Source organism: Ananas comosus, linkage group 21 (genome assembly GCF_001540865.1).
Source record: "Ananas comosus cultivar F153 linkage group 21, ASM154086v1, whole genome shotgun sequence".
Classification (NCBI taxonomy): domain Eukaryota; kingdom Viridiplantae; phylum Streptophyta; class Magnoliopsida; order Poales; family Bromeliaceae; genus Ananas; species Ananas comosus.
The window spans coordinates 9354024-9377179 of record NC_033641.1 but is presented as its reverse complement, the minus strand read 5'-3'; the positions used below and the strand labels follow the sequence as shown (position 1 = coordinate 9377179).

Below are 23156 nucleotides of genomic sequence, written 5' to 3'. Positions count from 1 at the left end.
TTAGAGAATGGTGCTTTTCATACATATAATATATAAACTAATGGTGCTTTTCATATCTATATCTATACTCTGTATTATATATAAAAGTGTATAGGAATTCCGACAATGACATACGAAATTTAAAAAAGAATAAAATAATATTCCCTAAGAATGGTTATGATTAATTTGTTAAAACTATTTCAAATAAAAACGAACGGTTATGATCAATCTATTAAATCTCTACTATATCCAAAACGGAATAAAATAATATTTCCTACGAATAGTTATGATTAATTTGTTAAAAATATTTCAAATAAAAACGAACGGTTATAATCAATCTATTAAATCTCCACTATATATAAAAATCTATTCCTTACAAATGGTTATAATCAATTTGTTAAAAAAAATTTCAAATAAGAATAGTTATGACTAATCTATTAAAAAATAGTATTCCTATGCACTTATAAATTCAATCCTACGAACGATTATAATCAATTTCTTAAAAAATATCTCAAATGAAAACAAACGGTTATGACCAATTTGTTAAAAAGTAATATTTTTATTCATCTATTTTACATTAAAATTAAAATTTGAGTTTAAATTATGAATTAAATTTAATTTTGATATCAAATTTGAATTAACAATTAACTTTTTTATTATAATAGCTCAAAATTAAATTTTAAATTTTAAAATAAAGGTGAATTAAATTTTGATGCTTTTAATTTAAAACACATATTTAAATTTAATTCATCAAAAATCAAGAAGTATATAAAAATGTTCGATGTATATAAAAAAAAAGAACACTGTAGGATATTGTAAATATTTTCTAACAAAATATAACATATTAATTTATAAATATAATTTTCATTGTAAAATTTTGCATATATATAATGTACAAATTTATATTGATTTGAAATATATTATAATAATTATTATGAGCATTTGCACGTACATTCAACTAGTATATATATATATATATATATATGTTGACTGGGCTACTATCGGTAGTAAACTGCTCGGTTTACTACCGATTTGTTTTTGATGATAGAGCTTCCAAATCGACGATCAGTACCGTTGAACATGATCTAGACCATTTAAATTATCTAAAAATCAAATTACATGATTTTTTGGCATCACTAACTGAACGATCAAAGAGTCACAAAATCTATAATTTTAATGGCCGATATGCTGCGTTTGCTCGTTTAACGGTATAGAAGAGTTCAAATCAACTAAATTTTTGTTAAAAAATTCTTTAAACTATTTAAAATAAGATCTAGACTCTAGATCTCAAATATAAAAATTGTATCATCACTTTTTGAAGGATACTCATTTCCAGCCATTCATTTTTCTGTTCACTTGATGGACAAAAGAACAATATTGAAAATGTGTGAAATTTGATTTCCAGATAGTTTAAATAGTTTAGATCATGCTTAACGGTGTCGATTATCAATTTGGAAGCTCTATGATCGAAAACAAATCGGTAGCAAACCGAGCCGTTTACTACCGATAGTATTCTAGCAAAACTCTCTCTCTCTCTATATATATATATATATATGACCTTTGGATTAATACTATTAACCTGTGGGGACCACTCAATCCTAGGGGTACTACTCAATCCTAGGAGGACCGCAATCATTCTAACCGTATAATTTTTAATCCAATGGTCAAAAAGTTGGAAGCATTAGATCCTCTATACTTCCGATAGCATAGTAGCTTCACGATATATATATATATATAGAACTAGGCTACTATACTATCGGTAGCACGGAGCGCTCCGTGCTACCAAGTTGTTTTCGATGATGCGGTTTTCAAATCGACGATCGGCTCCGTTAGACTTGATCTACACTATTGAAAGTATTTAGAAACTAAATTTTATAATTTTTCGATATCATTTACCTATCAAACAAGTAGTCTAAAATTGAACGGCTGAAAATAAAAATCTCATAAAAAATGATGATAAAAGATTTAAATTCGATAGTCAATATACTGATCTTACTCTAAATAGTGAAAAGAATTTCTATAAATTTTCATCCATTTGAATTGTTTTACACCGTTAAACTCACAAACAACCACTCCGGCTACTATACTATTAATAGCACGAAGCACTTGGTGCTACCAAGTTTTCCGCCATTGTATTAAGAGATGTGCGGTTAGGATGATGTGGGCCCCCTAGGGTTGAGTAGGTGGCTGGTTGAATAGTATGATTTAACGGGTGAAAATAATCAAAATGGTAGATCTAACGGCGAAAAACTTGGTAGCATCAAATGCTTCGTGCTATTAATAGCATGGTAGCCGAACTCTCTCTCTCTCTCTCTCTCATATATATATATATATATATATATATATATAGTCTGGCTGAGATACTATATATATATATATATATATAGTCCGGCTGAGATACTATCGATAGCATCAAGTGTTTGGTGCTATCAAATTTCCGCCATTAGATTTAACCCTTTGACTATTTTCACCCGTTAGATTATATTATTAAACCAATAACTTACTCAACCCTAGGAGGCCCACATCATCCTAACCGTATATTTTTTTTCATCCAAGGGCCGAAAAACCTAATAGCACCAATAGCTTGGTGCTATTGATAGTATTCCAGCCTAGGTCTATATATATAGAGACAGAGAGAGTATGTCTCCTATACTTTCGAAAGTACGGAGGTCTCCTTACTTGTAAGTTGTTTTTTATGATGAGGCATCTGATTCAGCGATTAGCTCCGTTAGGCTACGCTATTAGAACTATTTAAAAACCAAATTTCATAATTTTTCGACATCATTTACAAAGTGATTAAAGAGTTTCAAAAATGACTATTTTAATGCCCGATATGGCATGTTTGAAAGTTCAATGATGTAGAAGAATCCAAATTAAATGAAACTTTAATAAAAAAATTCTACTTAATATCAAGAGTAAAAATAATACTTCAGATTTGAAATTTGAGTCTTTTATCACTATTTTTTGTAAGATTTTTATTTTCAGCCATTCATTTTAAGCCTACTTGTTCACTAGGCAAATGAAGTCAAAAAATTATAAAATTTAGTTTCTAAAAAGTTCCAATAGCGTAGATCATATTTAACGGAGCCGATTGCCAAATCGGATGCTGCATCATTGAAAACAACTTACAAGCACAGAGGCCTCCATACTTTCGAAAGCATAAGAGCCTAGCTCTATATATATATAGTAGGACTTGTGTGCTATTAGGAGCACGGAGGCCTCCGTACTCCTAAGTTTTATTTTCTAAGTTTGGTTTCGAGACTTTGAGAGGTTAAAGAGGTCAAACCGAATTGAATGGGATGAATAAAATAATATTGGGAGTCTGTGGGGACTCAAACTCAAAATTTCATACTCTATTATGATATTAAATAATATAAAGTGATCATTACTTTTTAAAATCTTAAGTTACTAGAGATTCTTTCCATAAAAAAATCAAATCAATCATCAAAAATATTTTAATTTTTGCTGATGATCTTGATTCTGCTGAAAGCCTCTAAATAGTGCATGCTTCATTTGTATAAATAGTTTGAAGGATTTGAAAGAAATTATTGTTAGTATTTTTTTGAACATCACTAGTGAAACAATATATACATCTCTAAAATTTTTGCCAGTTTAATAAACGCTAAAAGGTTTATAGATTAGCTCTCTCAATATATCACTTGTTGCACTTAACCCCTAAAATAGAAAAATATATATATATATACTTAACCCTAGAATAAAAATTTATATAAAAATTTTGATCGTAGATTAGTTATTCTTAGTTAAATACTACATTTTGAAGCATTATTATTTGTGAAAAATTAATGGCAGGGAATGGGATGAGCAATTGGGGTTAAAGGACAAGGATGCCACAGTAATAGCATTTCACTTGCTTAGGCTCCATGGTTATTCTGTATCTTCAGGTACTTGGCTTTTTTTTTTCTTTTTCTTTTTATGAAAATGTTACCTATACACTTACATATAGATGTAAATCTAATACCCTTTTTTTTATTGTATGGTTTAAAATAATTCTTTTAAATTTTTAATATAAAAGAAGATTTATAAGACTAGTCAAGGAATGTAGATCTATGGATGCGTAAAGTGTAAATCTTACATATACACGTACTCTACTCTGTAATGATTGCACTTTTTCGCTTTTATCATGCCTTGTTACATGTTTATGTTTGGCGTAGGGTTGCTACATCTACATGGCCATGTTGCCTTTGTAATTAATTATAAGTCTAAATTACGTATCTTAAGCTTTTGTTAATCCTCTGCAACAAAGTTAATTGGCAGTGTAGTTCTATCTCTCCCTAATAATCCTCATGAAGATCTTGTACTACTATTGTAGAAGTACTTGAGAGAGCTAAAGATGATGAGAATGGAGGCTTCTTCTCTTTGTCTATTGACTCACCTAAAGATATCACAAGCTTGATAAACCTCTACAAGTGCTCCCAAGTAGCTTTTCCCCATGAGTTAGAGACCATGCAAGGTGTGGAGTTGTTTGCAAAGTCCCAACTCCAAAAAGCACTTCTTGTGGGTAACCCAACTGTTTTGAGTGCAAACAACCTTGAGATTGAGGTAATTTTCTTTTTCTTTTCCTGTTCCTTTTCCTTTTTAGTGTACTATCTCAATATTGTGACTAGGCTTTTGTACTTTCTATTTTTCACTATTTAACCATTTGATTATTTAAAAATTAAAGTGTTCACATAAGAAAGTTAAACTATCAAGCCGTGATATAGGGATAGTGGCAGAATTATCAGCGCATTTTACTTTCTGTTTTTTCTATCATCATGGTATCAATATTGAGATCAAATTACTTGGACAAATGAAGATAAAATTTGCTTTGGAGTATCCAAGGAGATATCTTTTGCCAAGATTGGAGTCAAGAAGCATTATAAGGCAATTGTGGCCCAGCAATGGGTGGAGAAAATGGTGCCTAGAACTTGCCAAAATAGACTTGGAGATGCTCCAAAGGCTCCATCAACAAGAGATGCAACTCCTTGAAGAGTTAAGATAACTTGGCCTATCTATCAATTACTCTCTCTTCTTCTTTTTTTTTCCTTTTCTTTTTATACTTTTAATACTTGCCTTGGTCTCACTTATTATAGAATAGCTTGTATGTTAGCACAAGTCTCCAAGATTACTACACACGTAGTGTTAGCCGAAAAAAGGTTTTAGGGTTCTAAATGTTGGCGTCCCAGTTAAAACTAAAAGACCGTTTGGATGCATATAATTATAAATAAATTACAAAATACATGCAGTTAAAAATACATTAATTTTAGTTGCATGAATCTTATTTGATCGAATATAGTAAAAAAATGATGTCGTTATAAATAGCCTACTAAACACAATTTATCTATTTTATTATTGAAAGATAAAAAAATCGCAACGAAGCGCAGCCATTTTACTTGTTAAAAAATGATTGGGCTTTTCCGCACAACTCTAGCCAACTAAAAAAAAGTGAAGTGACGGTTAGGGACCAATAATTATCAACACATTTGCCTAAATAGGTGATATATACATGTATATATGCATTACTAACATATACTATATATATTCATTTATTCCTTTTTTTTTTTTATTCTGTTCGTCATTATAAGAATTTCTATACGCTTATATATATAAATATATATTTTATTTTGTTTTACGTTTTCTCTTTGTATGTGCGGTAGTGGTGGAGGTCCAAGGTTAAAGAATGTGTCTTCGCCGTTTGTATCTGCTGCGAAGTGTTTTGTGGCCGCCGCACCGCGGATTTTGAGCCCCAGTTTTCTGCTTTTTCGGCGTAGCTAGCTTTTGTTAAGCGCATGCTTAGGCCACCATATTGGATTGATATTGTCGTTTTTGATTCCCAAGTTCTGTCTGATAATTTTCCACGTTTAATGGATGGCAGTTCAAAGTTACATGCTTTTATATTGTTATATATATATATATATATCTATATATTATATATATTATTATATATATACAACATTTGCACTTTGGATGATGTGATTTTTCTTAAGTACTTTTATATAGGTTTATGTGATGTATAAAATAAGGATAATTTTATCGCACAAAGAATCACATTAAGTGCGCATTAGGGGTGGAAACGAGCCGAGCTCGAGCGAGTTATCGTGCGCTCAATCGGCTTGATATTTAATTCGAGCTAAATCTGATCAAGTCGGATTGAAATTATTCGAGCGAAATTCCGAGCGAGCCTATTTCGAGTGAGCGGCCTGACTTAAACGAGCCGATTGAAATTCTCGCATTATATAATCAATAGTTTAATTTTTTATAGAATTACTCAATTTTTGATCATATAGTCCATAATTTCAAAATACAAATAATTTGCAAAAATGTGAGCTAGGGTGACTACCTGACTGTGTGAGGTCTGTGATGAGATGAGAGAGAGAAATGAGAGAAGACGAGAGACGAGAGAGAGAGAAAGATGAGTAAAGAGAGAGGGAAAAAAAAATAGGATTTGAAAATTTGAATGTTATCATGTTTTAGTATTATGTGTCTGAAAAAGAGAGTGTGTTATGTAAATTTAGAGTTTGGCTCAATTACACGGTTGTACTTGTTGAGTTTATTTTATGGGCCAACAATAATGGCCCAAATTAAATTAAAGCCTATATATAATTAAAATACATTATATATATATATATATATATATATATATATATTCGAGCTTTTCGAGCTTTTCGAGCCTAATTCGAACGAGCCGAGTAATACTCAAGCTCGGCTTGAAATGAATTTCGAGTCTTTTATTTTGTTCAAGCTCGGCTCATTTAATTTTGAATCGAGTTCGAGCGAGCCGAATACCGAGCCGAACACGAGTCGAACGCGAGCCGGCTCGCTCGTTTGCCAGCCCTAGCAGCAATGAAGTACCAACTGCACTTTACCGTACGTAGTTTGTAATCTATATCAAAATGTTACCACGAAACGTAAAGCATACATTTTTCAATCTGTACTGAAATGATAAAATGTAAATACGCTAAACCACAGAGGGATCCAATTTATTAACTTTGTTTGATTCTCTTTGTTGATTTAATCGTCATGTCTAATTCGTGTGATAGATGGGATCCTTCATTTTTGGCTGATGCGGAAGAACACACGGTAATATTCACAAGCTTGTGCCGTTCCGTAGAAGACATGGCACGAGAAGCAAGTAGGCTTCAAAATAGAGAGCTGCTTCCTCTTGATAAGACCTTGGTATGCATTTTTCTTTTTTTTTCTTTTTTTTTTCTTTTTCTTTTTCTCTTCTTTTAAGTTTTCTAGTATAAAATAATTATGGGTTGACAACTATGTTTCTTGTGCATTCAGACAAATTTTTAGGGTAAATATTTCATACTTATCTTCTCAACTTCATATATATATATAGAGTTGAGCTAGAATACTCTCGATAGTAAACGAGCCCGTTTACTATCGAGTTGTTTTCGATTGTAGAGCTTCCAAATTGACGATTGGCTCCGTTGAACATGATTTATACCATTTGAAGTGTATAGAAATCAAATTTCAAATCTTTTCGACATCATTTGCCTAATGATCAATGGGTTTCAAAATTTGTAATTTTAAAGGTGGATAAGAGATGTTTTCTCGTTTAACGGTGTAAAGATGTCCAAATCAATTGAATTTTTGTTAGAAAATTCTTTAAACTATTTAAAACAAGATCGATACTCTTGATCTTGATTACAAGACTCCTATCATCATTTTTTAAAGAATATTCATTTTCAGCCATTCATTTTTCTGTTCACTAGATGGATAAAAAATAATATCGAAAGTGCGTGAAATTTGATTTCTAAATAGTTTAAATGGTTTAGATCATATTTAACGGAGCCGATCGTCAATTTGGAAGCTCTATCATCGAAAACAACTCGATAGTAAACGGGCTCGTTTACTATCGAGAGTATTCTAGCTCAACTTCTACGTATATATTATATATATATATAGAGAGGAGAGAGAGGAGAGGAGACGAGAGGAGAGGCCGGCTGCCGCTGCGAGGAGGGAGGCGATGGACGAGAGAGAGACCTGGGCGGGCTGGGCCGCGCGGGGGCCGCGGGCGGGTGCCGGCGGGGCGGGCGATGAGGAGAGAGGAGAGAGAGGAGCGAGGGTGGGGCACGGAGAGGATGAGAGAGAGAGAGAGTGAGGCTACTATACTATCAGAAGCACGGAGCTCTTCGTGCTTCCAGCTTGTTTTCGATGTTCGACTTTCGAATCGTCGATCGCTCTGTTAAACTTGATCTAGAGTATTTGGAGTACCTAGAAAATAAATTTTATTATTTTTCGATACCATTTGCCTAGTGATCGAATGGGCTCAAAATCAACAAATTTCAATGCCTGTAGTGAGCCGTTGCAAGTTTAACGGTGTAGAAATATCCAAATCACGTGAAATTTTGATAGAAAATTCTTTATACTATATAAAACAAGATCAATATCTTTGATTTAAATTTTAATGTCATATTATTACATTTTGTAAGATTTTTATTTTCAGCCGTTGATTTTGAGCCCCTTCGTTCACTTAGGCAAATGATATCGTAAAATCATTAAAATTTATTTTTCTAGGTACTTCAAATACTCTAGATCAAGTTTAACGGAGCCGATCGACGATTCGAAAGTCACAACATCGAAAACGAGTTGGAAGCACGGAAGGCTCCGTGCTTCCGATAGCATAGTAGCCTCATTATATATATATATATATATATAGAGTTGGACTGGGCTACTATTAGTAGCAAAATTCCATTGTTGCCTATCAGTTTTTTAGCCTTTGGATCAACCTCTTTTTCATTATTTCTAAACCATTGGATTAAAATACTTAACCCAGTGGGGACACTCAACCCTAGCGGACCACTCAACTCTAACCGACTAATGTCATCCTGACCCTACAATTTTTCATCCAAGAGTTTAAAAACTTGATAGCAAAAGACGGGCGTTTTACTATTAATAGTATTCCAGCATAATTCATAGTATATATATATATATATATATACATATATTAGGGCTATTATACTCTTATGAGTATCGAGTATGAGTATAGACCCCTTCGTACTCATAAGTTGTTTTCGATATTGGGGTTTTCAAATCGACGATCTACACCATTAAATATGATCTAGAGTATTTGAAACTTATAGAAAATAAATTTCGTAATTTTTCGAAATTATTATAAAGTCCATCAAGCAAGTATAAAATGAACAGTTAAAATCGAACGACGTCCTAAAAATGAATAATCGGATCCTTCAATTTAAGATCGGAGTTATTGATCTTTATTTAGGTAGTGAATAGAATTTTCTATTAAAAATTCAACCTATTCTGATTTTTTTTCACCGTTAAACTAGCAAATATCTCATACCGGCCGTTAAAAATTGTCAATTTTGTGAGCTTTTGATCGTAAGGTAAATGATATCGAAAAATTATAAAATTTGATTTCTACAAGTTTTAAATGCTCTAGATAATATTTAACGGTATGGATCGTCGATTCGTAAGCTCTATCATCGAAAACAACTTATGAGTATGAAGGCAATCCTACTCATAAGAGTATAGTAGCCGGACTCTATATATAGATATATATATATATATTCAACTAATATCCTTTTAGGAGGATTGAGTTTTTCGTCCTCGCAAATCATTCTAGATGATAGAGATTCCAAATCGATGATCGAAATCATTAAAGTTGATCTAAAGTATTTAAAGTGTCTAGAAATAAAATTTCATAAATTTTACAAACTACATCAAAGAATCACAAAATTGACAGTTTTTAACAACCTATATGAGCTGTTTGCTTGTTTATAATCTAAGTCGTTTTAGATTATAAAAATTCCGAATCGATAATCGAAACTAAATTTGTTTAACGATGTAGAGCCAATTCAAGCTATTTGAATTTTTTATAATCTAAGTCGTTCTAGAGTATTAATATCATTTAGAAACTAAATTTCATAAAATCAACTGTCTCTCACGGCCTATATGAACCGTTTGTTTGTTTAACGGAGTTTAACGATGTAGAGCCAATTCAAACTGTTTGAATTTTTTATAGAAAATTTTTTATACCATTTAGGTAATGTTTAATAATTCCGATCGTGAATTAAAAAGTTAAATATTTAATTTTACAAGGTTATTCGTTTTTTACTATTTATTTTTTGACTCTTCGATGGACTGGAGTGGGCTAGATTTGGCCCAGCATGGCATGCAGTCGTGCCAGGGCGAGCCGGGCCACTGACAGCCCAGTCCCTTTTGCAGTTTAGATTAAAACATTGCCGGAAGTTGGCACGCAGACAGTAGACCTTGATGAAGGGAGCCAGCTTGCTGAGTCTTGTCCCTTAAAATTTTTGTCCCATAATAATGCTTCTCTAAAGTTCTTTTTATCGATCATGCATGCCTGCTTGCAAATAAACAAAAAAAAAGAAAAAAAGAAAAAAAAAGGAGTTTAAAAGTTTATTAGGAGCATCTGCGTGCAGAGACAGTTTAATCGACCATTCATTACTGTTGTAATATTCGTACATAGCAAACGGACTAACTAACCATGCACGTCGCGCCGTCGACGTAAACTAGTGGAAGGAGTACACGGCGGCAATCTCCAAGTGGCGGATCGACCGCGGCCGCGTGCCGCCGCTCGACGAGTACCTCGCGACGGCGTGCGTCTCCATCGGCGCCCCCGTCGTCTCCTGGACGTCGGCGTTCTTCCTCGGCTGTGGTGATCCCCCGATCTCCGACGCGGCGCTGCGCCATATCGGCAAGGACTCACGGCTGACCCTTCTGGCCGGCCGCGTCGCCCGCCTCACCAACGACGTCGTGACGGCCGACCGGGAGGCCAAAAACGGCGAGCTGGCCTCCGCGGTCAGCTGCTACCGCCGCGAGGGGTGCACCGAGGAGCAGGCTCTGCAGGCAGTGCAAGAAATGATCGGAGCAGCCTGCAGGGAGCTGGAGTGGGAGCTGTTCAGGTCTGCAGGGGTCGCACCCGCGCGCTACGCGCGTGCCGTCGCGAACTACGCGCGGGCCGCCAGCCTTTTGTACAAGAGGGCTGATGGGTTCCCCGCTGGGAATGATACAGCGTACGAGGAGATGGTGAGGGATTTTCTCTACGGCCCTCTCAATGTTTGATCCACTCATATATTGTATCGTATTCGTACGTACGCTTCGTATATAAATTAAATGAATAATTGCCTGTATACTCCTCCCCTCATACGTTTAAAAATATCTAATTTATTCTTTTTTTTTCTTTCTAAAATATTTTTTATGTATTCCACTGTTATTGTAAAATATCCTTTCAATTATCTCCTATTAAGTTAACTTAGGTTAAACATGAAAAAAATTAAAATATCACTTTTGTCCTTAACTTAAGGGCAAATAAGAAATATTGGTGACGGTAGAGGGGTATATTAGAAAAGACCAAAAGTCAAAATATTTTTTGTGCCATTGACTTCAAGGACAAATAAGAAAGTCAGTGATGGTAGAAGGATATATTTGAAAGGGCGAAATTGTAATTTTACAGAGATAATAGAGTCATTAATAGATTTTAACTCTAAAGATATATTAGAAATAAGTTGGAACGTAAAAACGGTATTTTCAATATTAGCATTTTAAGAAAGGTAAATCGGAAAGTCGGAAACTTTTCAGAAATATATAAGCAATTGCCCCTAAATTAAAATAAGGTCTTTTTGTATGCAGAAATTTATTTGGGCTTTGCATTTTCGGTAGGCGTGTTTGGCTCGAAATCGGAATCGAAATAAGTTAGAATCGATGAATCGAAATCGGAATAAGTCATTCCCATTGTAGGTGCTTGGTTAAGGTAAATATAAAAAAAGTAATTAAATTAATATACTAAATTTATCTTTGTAATATATTAATTTAAATTCAAATTAAAAATTAAAAATTAAAAATTTACATCAAAATTTTAAATCTATTTTTTTTAAAAAATAGATTTAAAATTTGGACATTATTTCAAAATTTTAATGTAAATTTTTAAATTTAATTTTTAATTTGAATCCATAAATTTAATTTAAGTTTTGAATGAAATTTGAATAAAATTTTATATAAATTAAAATTTAATTTAAATTCAAATTCATAAGTTAGTTTCGAAATCCTTGATTAAATTTTAATTTTTAATTCAAGTTCATATTAAAATTTAAAATTATAAATATAATTTCTGAATTTAAACTCATATTCTAATTAAAAGTATTAAAAAAATAAATTTAATCCGAATAAATATCAATTCCGTCCGGATTCAATTTTCAATTCGACCTCCTAGACTGGATTGGGAAAACAGATTATTGGAGAATTCTCATTTCACTCGGAAATCGAAATCGAAATGAGACTCTCGTATACTAAACACTTATAAACGAATTCACCAATTCCGATTCTGATTTCAGGGTGAAAAAGAAATAAACCAAACATGCCCAAATCGGATCGCATTTTTTAAATTTGCAGATTATGATCCAATATTTTAAAAGGTAACAAAAAGGTTCCTATTTTTTTTTTTCTTTGAAAAGTAGACAACTGTAACGACAGTACTTTATTTTTTTAAAATTGTACTCTTATCTGATATAAAAATAAAAGAGTAAAAAATAATCAATAAGAATAAAATGGTGTAATCCCTTCTCAAATCGCTAGGGCCCGGTCTAGGCTGGTCCGACCCAAACCCGGTGCACTTCGCAACTAGGGCGTCAATGAGCCGAACACGAGCTGACTTGTTAAAGTATCGAGCTAAAAAATTCAACTGAAAAAATGAGTCGAATGCGAGCTGACCAACGAATAATAAATTAAAAAAAATAGATTTGATACATAAAAATTAAATTTATAAAATCTTATTCATTAGACTTTGATTAAATGGTTGAAAGTCTTCATATAAATTAGTTTTTTTATAATTGAGTTCGGCTTTATATTTTTATTTTACTAAAAAAAATAATAAATAAATAAATAAATATATATATATATAATTATTTATTTAGAGCTAGGCTACTATACTATCGGTAGCACGGAGCGCTCCGTGCTACCAAGTTGTTTTCGATGATGTGACTTCCAAATCGACAATCGGCTCCGTTAGAGTTGATCTACACTATTGAAAGTATTTAGAAACTAAATTTCATAATTTTTCGATATCATTTATCTATCAAACAAGTAGTCTAAAATTGAACGGCTGAAAATAAAAATCTCATAAAAAATGATGATAAAAGATTTAAATTCAAGNCCCGTCGTCTCCTGGACGTCGGCGTTCTTCCTCGGCTGTGGCGAGCCCCCGATCTCCGACGCGGCGCTGCGCCGGATCGGCAAGGACTCGCGGCTGACCCTTCTGGTCGGCCGCATCGCCCGCCTCGCCAACGACGTCATGACAGCCGACCGGGAGGCCGAAAACGGCGAGCTGGCCTCCGCGGTCAGCTGCTACCGCCGCAGCCGCCGCGAGGGGGGGTGCACCGAGCAGCAGGCCTTGCAAGCAATACAAGCGATGATTGAAGCAGACTGCAGGGAGCTGGAGTGGGAGCTGTTCCAGTCTGCAGGGGTCGCACCCGCGCGCTACGCGCGTGCCGTCGCGAACTACGCGTGGGCCGCCAGCCTTCTGTACAAGAGGGCCGATGGGCTGAGCACCGTCAATGATAGCACGTACGAGGAGATGGTGAGCGATTATCTCTACGGCCCTCTCAATGTTTGATCCCTTCATATATTATTGTATCGTATTCGTACGCTTTATTTATAAATTAAATAAGGCCCCTTTGTAATTTGTATGAAGAATTTTTTTTGGCTTTGCGTTTTTCGTAAATTCGGACGGTATTCTCTTAAATTTGCAGATTTTGATCGAATATTTTAAAAAGTAACTAAAATGTTTCTATTCTTTTCTCTTTTTTTCCCACTTTATTTTTCTAAAATTGTACTCTCATCTGATATATAAAAATAAAAGAGTAAAAATATAATCAATAAGAATAAAATAGTGTAATCGGTTCTCAAATAGTTAGGACCCAGTCTAGACTGGTCCGACCTAAACCCGATGCACTTCGCAACTAGGGGTGTCAACAAGCCAAACACGAGCAAATTGGCTCGTTAAAGTATCGAGCTGAAAAATTCGGCTCGTGTTCGACTCGTTAATAAATGAAGCGAATACGAGCTGGTCAATGAATAATAAGTTAAAAGGATTAGATTGGATACGTATAAAAATTAAATTTATAAAATTTTATTCATTAGGCTTTGGTCAAATGATTGACAGTTTATATATAAATGAGTCTTTTTATAATTGAGCTCGAATTTATATTTTTATTTTAGTAAAAATAAAATAATAAATATATATATAATATAAATTAAATAAATTATATAAATATAAAATATATACATTTGAGCTGCTATCGAGTCGAACACAAACGAGCCGATCCTAATTCAACTCATTTACTAAACGAGCAATTTGATTTCAAACTCATTTCGAGCTGGTCGATAAGTTGACTTGCAAACGATAAGCTGAATTGCGACCCCTGTTCGCAACGAACGGACCAATTTCGGCACCAGGAAGAACCCCGACCCGAGGTAAAACGGATCCGACCCGTTATTACAGCCCCTTCCGTTTCGGATAAACCCCAAAACGGGGGAGCTGGAGCTGGAGCTGGAGCTGGAGCTCGAAGAGAACGAAGGGGGAGGCGACAATGGCGTCTCCGTCCCCACGTTCCTCTTCTTCCCTCCTCTCTCGCCGCGCCGAACCCTCGCTTCCTCTTCTTCTTCGCCCACGCCCTTCGTCGCTTTGCGTTCCCGATCTCCGGCGCCGACGCTTCGAACCCCACCTCTTCGTCTCCATCCGATTGGGGATTGGGATCAGAAGGGGCGGTTTTGTAGCTCGGAGCTCGGGATCCAGCCCTAGGGAAGCTGTTGCTGCGGAAGAGACGACGGGGAAAGAGGCAGTGGAGGAAGAAGAAGATGTGGAGTCGTCTCGGCTCTTCGAGGTGCGGTTTTGCTTCGCGCTATTGAGGTGTTGATTGTGTAATGAATTAATTATTTTCTAGGGTTTCTTCAGAATTCGTAGCTTGTAGGGTTCTTACCTGCGGGGTTTAATGGAAGCAATGGAAGGGTTGTAGCTTCTAAATGCCCTTAGAACTAGGCAATAACAGCTATGTAGCAAGTGATTCCAGTTAAACATACTATGCTGCATCTGTAAATTACATAGTAAAATGTGTTTCCATTTATAATTGATCATTGTATCAAAAATTTGTCTCATTCAATAGCATCTTTTGATGCATCAGTATCTTGTTCAGCGTACTCTGTTATTTACTCGAGGTCATGTGGTTGTTGATCTGTGACGCCCTAATAGTCCGACATCGNCTACCGATAGCATAGTAGCCGGACTCTATTTATTTATATATATAAATATAAATTATATAAATTATATAAATATAAAATATACGTATTCGACCTGTTATCGAGCTGAACACGAACGAGCTGATCCCAGCTCGTATTCGGCTTGTTTATTAGACGAGTTAAAAAATTCAGTTCATTTATTTAATTAGCGATTCGATCTTAAACTCATTTTGAGCCGAACAAAAAATGGCTTATGAAAAAAGCTGGATTGCCACCCCTGTTCGCAACAAATGGATCAATTTCCGCGCTAGGAAAAACCCCGACCCAAGATAAAACGGATCCGACCCGTTATTACAACCCCTTCCGTTTCGGATAAACCCCAAAACGGGGGAGCTGAAGCTGGAGCTCGAGCTCGAAGAGAACGAAGGGGGGAGGCGACAATGGCGTCAACGTCTCCACGTTCCTCTTCTTGCCTCCTCTCTCGCCACGCCGAACCCTCGCTTCCTCTTCTTCTTCGCCCACGCCCTTGGTCGCTTCGCGCCTCGGATCTCCGGCGCCGACGCTTCGAACCCCACCTCTTCGTCTCCATCCGATCGGGGATTGGGATCAGAAGGGGCGGTTTTGTAGCACGGAGCTCGGGATCGATCCCTAGCGAAGCTGTTGCTGCGGAAGAGACGACGGGGAAAGATGCAGTGGAGGAAGAAGAAGATGTGGAGTCGTCTCGGCTCTTCGAGGTGCGGTTTTGCTTCGCGCTATTGAGGTGTTGATTGTGTAATGAATTAATTATTTTCTAGCGTTTCGTCAGAATTCGTAGCTGTAGGGTTCTTACGTGCGGGGTTTAAAAGAAGCAATGGAAGGGTTGTAGCTTCTAAATGCCCTTAGAACTAGGCAATAACTATGTAGCAAGTGATTCCAGTTAAACATACTATGCTGCTTCTGTAAATTACATAGTAAAATGTGTTTCCATTTATAATTGATCATTGTATCAAAAATTTGTCTCATTCAATAGCATCTTTTGATGCATCAGTATCTTGTTCAGCGTACTCTGTTATTTACTCGAGGTCATGTGGTTGTTGATCTGTGACGCCCTAATAGTCCGACATCGTGTTGGATGGGAATGGAGAATTGCATGTGGAAATATAAGAACTTAGTGCTAATGGGCTGACTGGTTAAATGTGGTATCGGAGTCGATTACCAGTCAAAAATGCGAGACAATTCTCACATCGCCCAATGATCTTGGACTACGTGTGTGTGTGATTGGACTTGGTGAGTACGAACGGTGGGAGTTTGAAATACCCCAATAATTCTAAATTGGGTGAGAAAGTAATTATGCATGGAATTTAAGAACTTAGTGCTAATGGGCTGGGTCATTAAATGATCCATAGGGAGTATAGAAAGATGACGTTCTTAAACTGTATACATATATGCTCTGCAAGTCATTTTTCCTGGTTATAGTTGTAATTACTTACCATTTAACTTATTGCTGTATCCAAATAGGCTCTTGTTCCATTTATCTTGCTTGTGTCCCATATGACGTCACAAACCTATTGTTTTCAGAGGTTGAAGGAAGCAGAGAGGCAGCGGATAGAGAAGTTGGAGAAGTTTGAGAAGAAAGCAGATATGCAACTAGAGAGGCAGCTAATCATGGCTTCCTGCTGGAGCCGCACTTTGCTCACTCTACAGGGAAAATTGAAGGGTACAGAGTGGGATCCTGAGAACTCTCATAGAATTGATTTTAGTGAATTTTGGAGACTTCTTAATTCGAATAATGTTCAGTTCATGGAATACTCAAACTTTGGCCAGACCATTTCTGGTATGTGCTCTCTCTTATTACATCACATGTATAAGAACTTATTAGTTGCTTCCATTTGAATTGCTGCCTTGGAGCATACTTTTATAATCCTCGTTTTGTAGTTTGACAAATATAAATGTGTGTGGGTAGCATTTGCAAATAGATAGGTGCTGAAAATATTAATGAAGCTCTCTGCTTGAGACTACAGTTGGAAAGTGCAAAATATGCGGAAATTTTATTTCGAGCAAGGCTGTTAGGGGACACATAGATTTCATTGATGCATCCCTAAAAGTTCTGTATTGCGACACTGACTTCCTATCTCTTCTGCAGTTATTTTACCATATTACAAAGATGGAGGAGAAAAAGAAAACAATCCCAATAGAGAAATAGTATTTCGCCGTCATATTGTTGATAAAATGCCTGTTGATGGATGGAATGATGTTTGGAGTAAGCTGCATGAACAACTGGTAAATGTTGATGTTATTAACGTGGATGCTGTGCCTGCTGAAGTCTACTCTACTATTGCAACTGCTGTTGTATGGTCAATGCGTTTTGCCCTTTCAGTTGGTATATACCTATTGATCGATAGCGTGACAAGGCCAATTTATGCCAAGCTGATTCCCTGTGACCTTGGAAAACCTGAAAAAAAGGCAAGGCAGCCCCTCAAGCGTCGTGCTCTTGGATCCCTAGGTAAAAGCAGGTAATCTACAGAAGTATTTTATATATCAGCTTGTTTATTTAGTTTCAGCACTTAATTCCTAGAATCATTTACCAGGGGCAAAAATTTTCACACTAGAAAATGTGTACTTTCATTAAACAGCTTATACTCATGTTCATGGCTGTCTAGACTTCATATTGAAGTGCACGTGAATTTGTGACTTATATGTTGCATGATTATAGTACGTAAACTATGGTTTTGAAATGCTAGAATGCATCTTTTTTTATTTACAAGAAAGTTGTAGGTTTGTAATTGTACATAAACTATCATTTTTCGTCACTTTGCCTCTGCCATGTATGTTCCTTATGCGACTAGGTTTGTGTATTTTGTGGGAAATGTATGAACTGCAACCGTTCTTGTCAATATCCAAGTTTGCACGAATCACCAGTGAAAAAAAAAAGTCTGTAGGAATCGGCAATGTCAGTGTCCTTGCCTCTTTTTCAGTCAATATGAAGGGAGGAATCTGAAGGTCAGAATATTCATTATCTTTGCTGATTTTTTATCTCTTGTTTCTGAATGGTATACAAAACAGCTTAGCCAAATGTAGCATCTGTTCTAGCTGTCTGTTAATTCTGATGGAAAAAAAAAATGGTTTGTTAATTTCTTTTAAGCTTTTGAAATTGGTTTGTCGTAGGGCGAAGTTCATATCTGCAGAAGAAACCACCGGCGTCACATTTGATGATTTTGCTGGCCAAGAGTACATAAAAAGAGAATTGCAAGAGATCGTGCGAATCCTTAAAAATGAGGAGGAGTTTCAAGATAAGGGAATATACTGTCCAAAAGGAGTGCTTCTTCATGGACCGCCAGGAACTGGGAAAACTCTTCTTGCTAAAGCTATTGCGGGTGAAGCAGGACTTCCTTTCTTTGCTGCAAATGGTACTGATTTTGTTGAGGTGAGAATTGATCTTCCTTTTATCTAACAAGCAGTTTTTTTTTTCTTTCCATTGGTCGGAAGGAAGGTACCTGATCAGACTATCATTGCGAAAGTGAGCATGCTCAGTATTGTTTTGTTTGACATCTAACAAGTTGTTAGGCTGTTAGCACTATATTTGGCTAGAAGTTAGATTCTTCTATGGTATAGATCAGATTTTATATTCATTTTACTGAGTAAATCCACTTATAATGAGATATTTGCTGTTGCAGATGTTTGTAGGTGTTGCCGCAGCTCGTGTCAAGGACCTGTTTGTTAATGCGAGGTCATATGCACCATCTATTATCTTTATTGATGAGATTGATGCAATTGGCAGCAAACGTGGAGGACCTGACATTGGTGGGGTGAGATAATCTACTGTGTTTAATTATTTTCCTATGTAGGTGATATTTGTGTTTTATCCTCTGTTGCCTCTTGCTTGCATCATACATGCATGACTCAAATATTCCAGTCTTTGATCAGGGTGGTGCCGAGAGGGAGCAGGGCTTACTGCAAATTTTGACTGAGATGGATGGGTTCAAAGAGTCGACAGCACAGGCATGCTCTACTTTTTTGTATAGATTTTCATTTTTAAATGCAATGCTGCTGATAAATGCTGCCAAAATGAACTCAACAGGTGTTAGTTATAGGTGCAACTAATCGTTTGGATATATTGGACCCGGCTCTCCTCAGGAAGGGTCGCTTCGACAAAATTATAAGGGTTGGCCTTCCATCTAAAGATGGAAGATTGGCCATATTGCGGGTAGGTTTGTAAATATTCAGCTTATCAATATTTTAGCCTTCAAGTAATACTTTGTTGGGCTTTCACTATTTAACATAATACCCTTGCAAAAACATCTATTTACACACATGCTTGCTGTTTCTTAGGAAGAAAGACCCTCATTTTATGCTGGGGTGTCATCCAATTCAAGGGCAAAGTTTGTATTCTATTATAAAAGAGTTACTTTGGAGGGTTATTTTCGTAAAAATAAGGGTAGATGTGAGAACTATGTTTATATTTATATGAAAATTCAGATTTTATGGCGATATACATGTAAGTGGATAATTATTTATGGATATATTTAAATACTTCTAACCTGTTTGCTCCTCGAATTTCTTTTTCAGGTACATGCTAGGAATAAGTATTTCAGATCCGAAGCTGAGAAAGAGGCTCTTCTGCAGGAAGTTGCAGAGCTTACGGTAGACTTCACTGGAGCAGAGCTGCAAAATATACTGTAATAATTTGGAGAATCTTTTTTATGCATATAAATTCCATCTATAAGCAGCAAACAATAAATGCAAATAATGTTCAGGAATGAGGCTGGGATTTTGACTGCGAGAAAGGATCAAGACTACATTGGAAGAGAGGAATTGTTGGAGGCTCTAAAGAGGGTATTATTACATTACTGATTTGATTAATCTATGGGATGTTTGGTTCAAGATTTGTAATATTTCGGTAATCCTTCATATTTTCTATTGAAAATAATTAAATCATTATCTTTCAACTCAAGTTGGGTAGTTATAAAAGGTGTTAGTAAAGTAGTGGAATGATTGTAGTTTCCGAAGTAGCAAGAATACCAGATTATTATGGGTTAGGAGGTATTCTCATTTTCATACTTGATGGGAATCATTAGTAATCTATTAATAAGAATATATTAGTTATTAACAATCTCCAATCGAAGTGGCTTGATAAGTTAGTAACAAACTTGTCATTCCAAATATAAAATATACTACATTTCCATAATACCACAAACCGTGAACCAAACAGCCCCTAATAGATATTGCTTGATATGCTGTGCATGTAGGCAACTAGATTAACTTTTTATTTTACTTCTATGCTCTTGTATATTTACATTTTTGCAGCAAAAAGGGACCTTCGAAACAGGTCAGGAAGATAGTACTGAGATCCCTGAAGAACTAAAGCTTAGGTTGGCGTATAGAGAAGCCGCTGTGGCAGTTCTTGCTTGCTTCTATCCGGAGCCACATTGTCCTTTTGTGGAGGTTGACCAAAGATTCAAGTTTTAAGATTTTTTTTTTTTTTATCAGCTCTTCTGTTTCCTACTAAACCTAGCAAATTTTCGTATTTTTGCAGACTGATATCCGTACGATCCGCAGCAAGCCAAATATGCGGTATGCTGAAACCTCAGGAAGAGCTTTTCTGAGAAAATCTGACTACATTAATTCTATTGTGCGAGCTTGTGCACGTAAGTCCTATTTCTTCATTGTATTCTTTCATTGGACGCTTTTATGGAAATAACACACTCGTAGATATTTAGTATCATTCTGCTGTTCTTTCAAGCATGTCAATTGTGGTTTGGCATCCGCTATCCTTTTGTTATTAAAGATTCTTGACAAACTTGCAATAATCAACATATATTACTGGAATCTATATGGTTATTTGGGTTCTCTTTGTTTTGCGAAAGGCTGTTTGGTTGTAACTAAAAAGACCAAAATTTGCTGCTAATACATTTATTGGATTCTTGAATGAATAGCAAGAGTTATCGAGGAGGAGATATTTGGAATAGATAATTTATGCTGGATTTCAGCAACAGCAACAACAGACGCATCGAGGCGTGCCGAGCGTTTGATTCTTCAGACAGGGATGACAGCATTTGGCAAAGCCTACTATAGAAATCAGGGTGATCTTGTACCAAATGTAGGTCAACAAATTTAATCAAATTCTTATTGTATATTTATCTCCTCAAGTGTCAAGCAACTTGCTCAATTTCTTATTTCATGTATCAAAATCTCTCAATTAAATGTTTTGACGTGCGAGTTTTGCAGCTTGCAGCAAAATTGGAAGCCCTTAGAAATGAATACATGCGCTTTGCAGTGGAGAAATGTTCAGCTGTGTTAAGAGAGTATCGTTCAGCTGTTGAAACTATTACAGGTTTGTTCAATTCAATATTTAATGATGATGTTTGTTTTAGCAAAGATAGACATTTAAGATGCATTACAGCATATCTAATATGATATGGCACTATATGCTTGATCAGATATTTTGCTTGAAAAAAGAGTAATAAACGCGGAGGAGATTCGGGAGATATACAAGAAATCTCCACGAATACCTCAAGTATGTATATCATTCTTTTCCCTTAGAAATGTATCCTACCATTGAATCATCCAGAAAATTCATGCAATTCCTTTTGGATGGTCTGGCTCCATAACAATTTCTTGACAATTAATTGATATCCCAAAAACTTTGTATCCTTCTCCCAGCCACCTGTGAATCCAGTCGATGAGTATGGCGTGCTTATTTATGCTGGGAGATGGGGTATTCACGGTATCTCCCTTCCCGGAAGAGTTACGTTCGCACCAGGGAATGTGGGATTTGCTACATTTGGCGCACCCAGACCTTTGGAGGTATGCACAGTCGCATTCGCATGTATTTAGTCATATTTCATTAGCAGGAGTCGCTCTTTTAGGGCTGATTCCTGTTATTTTTCATCTCTACAGACGCAGATAATCAGCGATGAGACATGGAAGCTGGTAGACGACATCTGGGACAGGAGAATAAAAGAAATTAAAGACGAAGTCTCGCAGGAGATCAAGGAAGACACCGAAAAGCCACAGCTGCTTTTGGCTGATTACTTTCTTTAGGAGTTGAGCCTCTTTCATTTCGGTACAAACGCATATCCCCTCACATTAGTTGATCTTCATTTTCGTAAGATGTTTCTAAATAAAAATTTAAAATTGAATTACTTCAAAATCAATTTTCAGTTGCTTCAAAAGAAAATGCTCCGCTCCTAACATTTCTTTTATTATATTTACGTTTCGACCTACGATACTCATACTTAAGGGATTTCTTTATTTGAATTCAAAAAATGCAAAACCTTAAAGAAGAGAAACTAGCCATATTCTGAAGTTGATTTGGCTTCTAACACCATAACATGCTTGGGTTCTTCCACTGCAGGAATCTGGATTGCCATAAATGTTCCAATTGCTTCAGTGTTTTGCATGCACACGATCCCGAGTAGTTTCGTATATGAAGGATACAGTTCGCCCAACTCTCGAAGCAGATGCTTTCAACTACGTTTGCCGGAAGACTAGTTGAAAATTCTTTTTTTTCCTTACTTTAGCCCAGGATTTAAGTGAACCTGATGCTTGATGAAGTACCTCGACACACTTCAACGAGTTAAGATCATTCGGGAGAATAATAGAGTTGTCGCATCTGCAATGCTCTCGAAATTGAGTCGAACGACACAATTTTCCGAAGGGAGCGACACAAGATGTGTAACCAAGTACTGATAACATTTTCTCCATTGGATCGAATTTTTTTCTTTTTAATGGAGTTTCTCTAAAATGGTTTCTCTAAGGTCAAACTCTCTGTGTTTTATCTGAAAGATAAAGAGAATAGCTTTGTGTAAATTATGTAGATATCAATTTTGGGGCCCCCATGCCATTTATTTCTTTGAGGGGCTTATGTACTTGTTGATCTTTTTTTAAACCTGATTAATTAGTAACTGCTATTGTTGTCCCATATGCGATTACATGGTGATTTTCATTTTCCTTGTTTTCTACTTTGTGTCATATTATTA

General features: G+C 35.8%; 2 protein-coding genes across 2 annotated transcripts; both read left to right on the top strand.

Annotated features, from left to right (window-relative positions):
• Positions 4167–11031, top strand: LOC109726352 (bifunctional levopimaradiene synthase, chloroplastic-like). The gene is made up of 3 exons (XM_020255889.1): positions 4167–4183; positions 4290–4539; positions 10483–11031. The coding sequence occupies exons 1-3, from the start codon at positions 4167–4169 to the stop codon at positions 11029–11031; spliced, it is 816 nt and encodes a 271-aa protein (XP_020111478.1).
• On the top strand, positions 15585–23098 carry LOC109726287 (probable inactive ATP-dependent zinc metalloprotease FTSHI 4, chloroplastic). The gene is made up of 17 exons (XM_020255799.1): positions 15585–15932; positions 16756–17011; positions 17321–17690; positions 18343–18601; positions 18852–18983; positions 19102–19176; positions 19256–19381; positions 19744–19853; positions 19932–20010; positions 20482–20619; positions 20711–20822; positions 21111–21274; positions 21403–21508; positions 21615–21691; positions 21838–21981; positions 22075–22240; positions 22532–23098. The coding sequence occupies exons 1-16, from the start codon at positions 15639–15641 to the stop codon at positions 22216–22218; spliced, it is 2586 nt and encodes an 861-aa protein (XP_020111388.1). The 5' UTR covers positions 15585–15638; the 3' UTR covers positions 22219–22240; positions 22532–23098.

Bases quoted from the DNA above. Each gene is read 5' to 3' on its own strand.
- LOC109726352 (XM_020255889.1), top strand. The intron at 4,540-10,482 runs GTAATTTTCTTT...GACGTAAACTAG, and splicing joins CAAACAACCTTGAGATTGAG to TGGAAGGAGTACACGGCGGC.
- LOC109726287 (XM_020255799.1), top strand. From the start codon at position 15,639: ATGGCGTCAACGTCTCCACGTTCCTCTTCTTGCCTCCTCTCTCGCCAC. The intron at 18,984-19,101 runs GTGAGATAATCT...GTCTTTGATCAG, and splicing joins GAGGACCTGACATTGGTGGG to GGTGGTGCCGAGAGGGAGCA. The intron at 20,011-20,481 runs GTATTATTACAT...ACATTTTTGCAG, and splicing joins TGTTGGAGGCTCTAAAGAGG to CAAAAAGGGACCTTCGAAAC.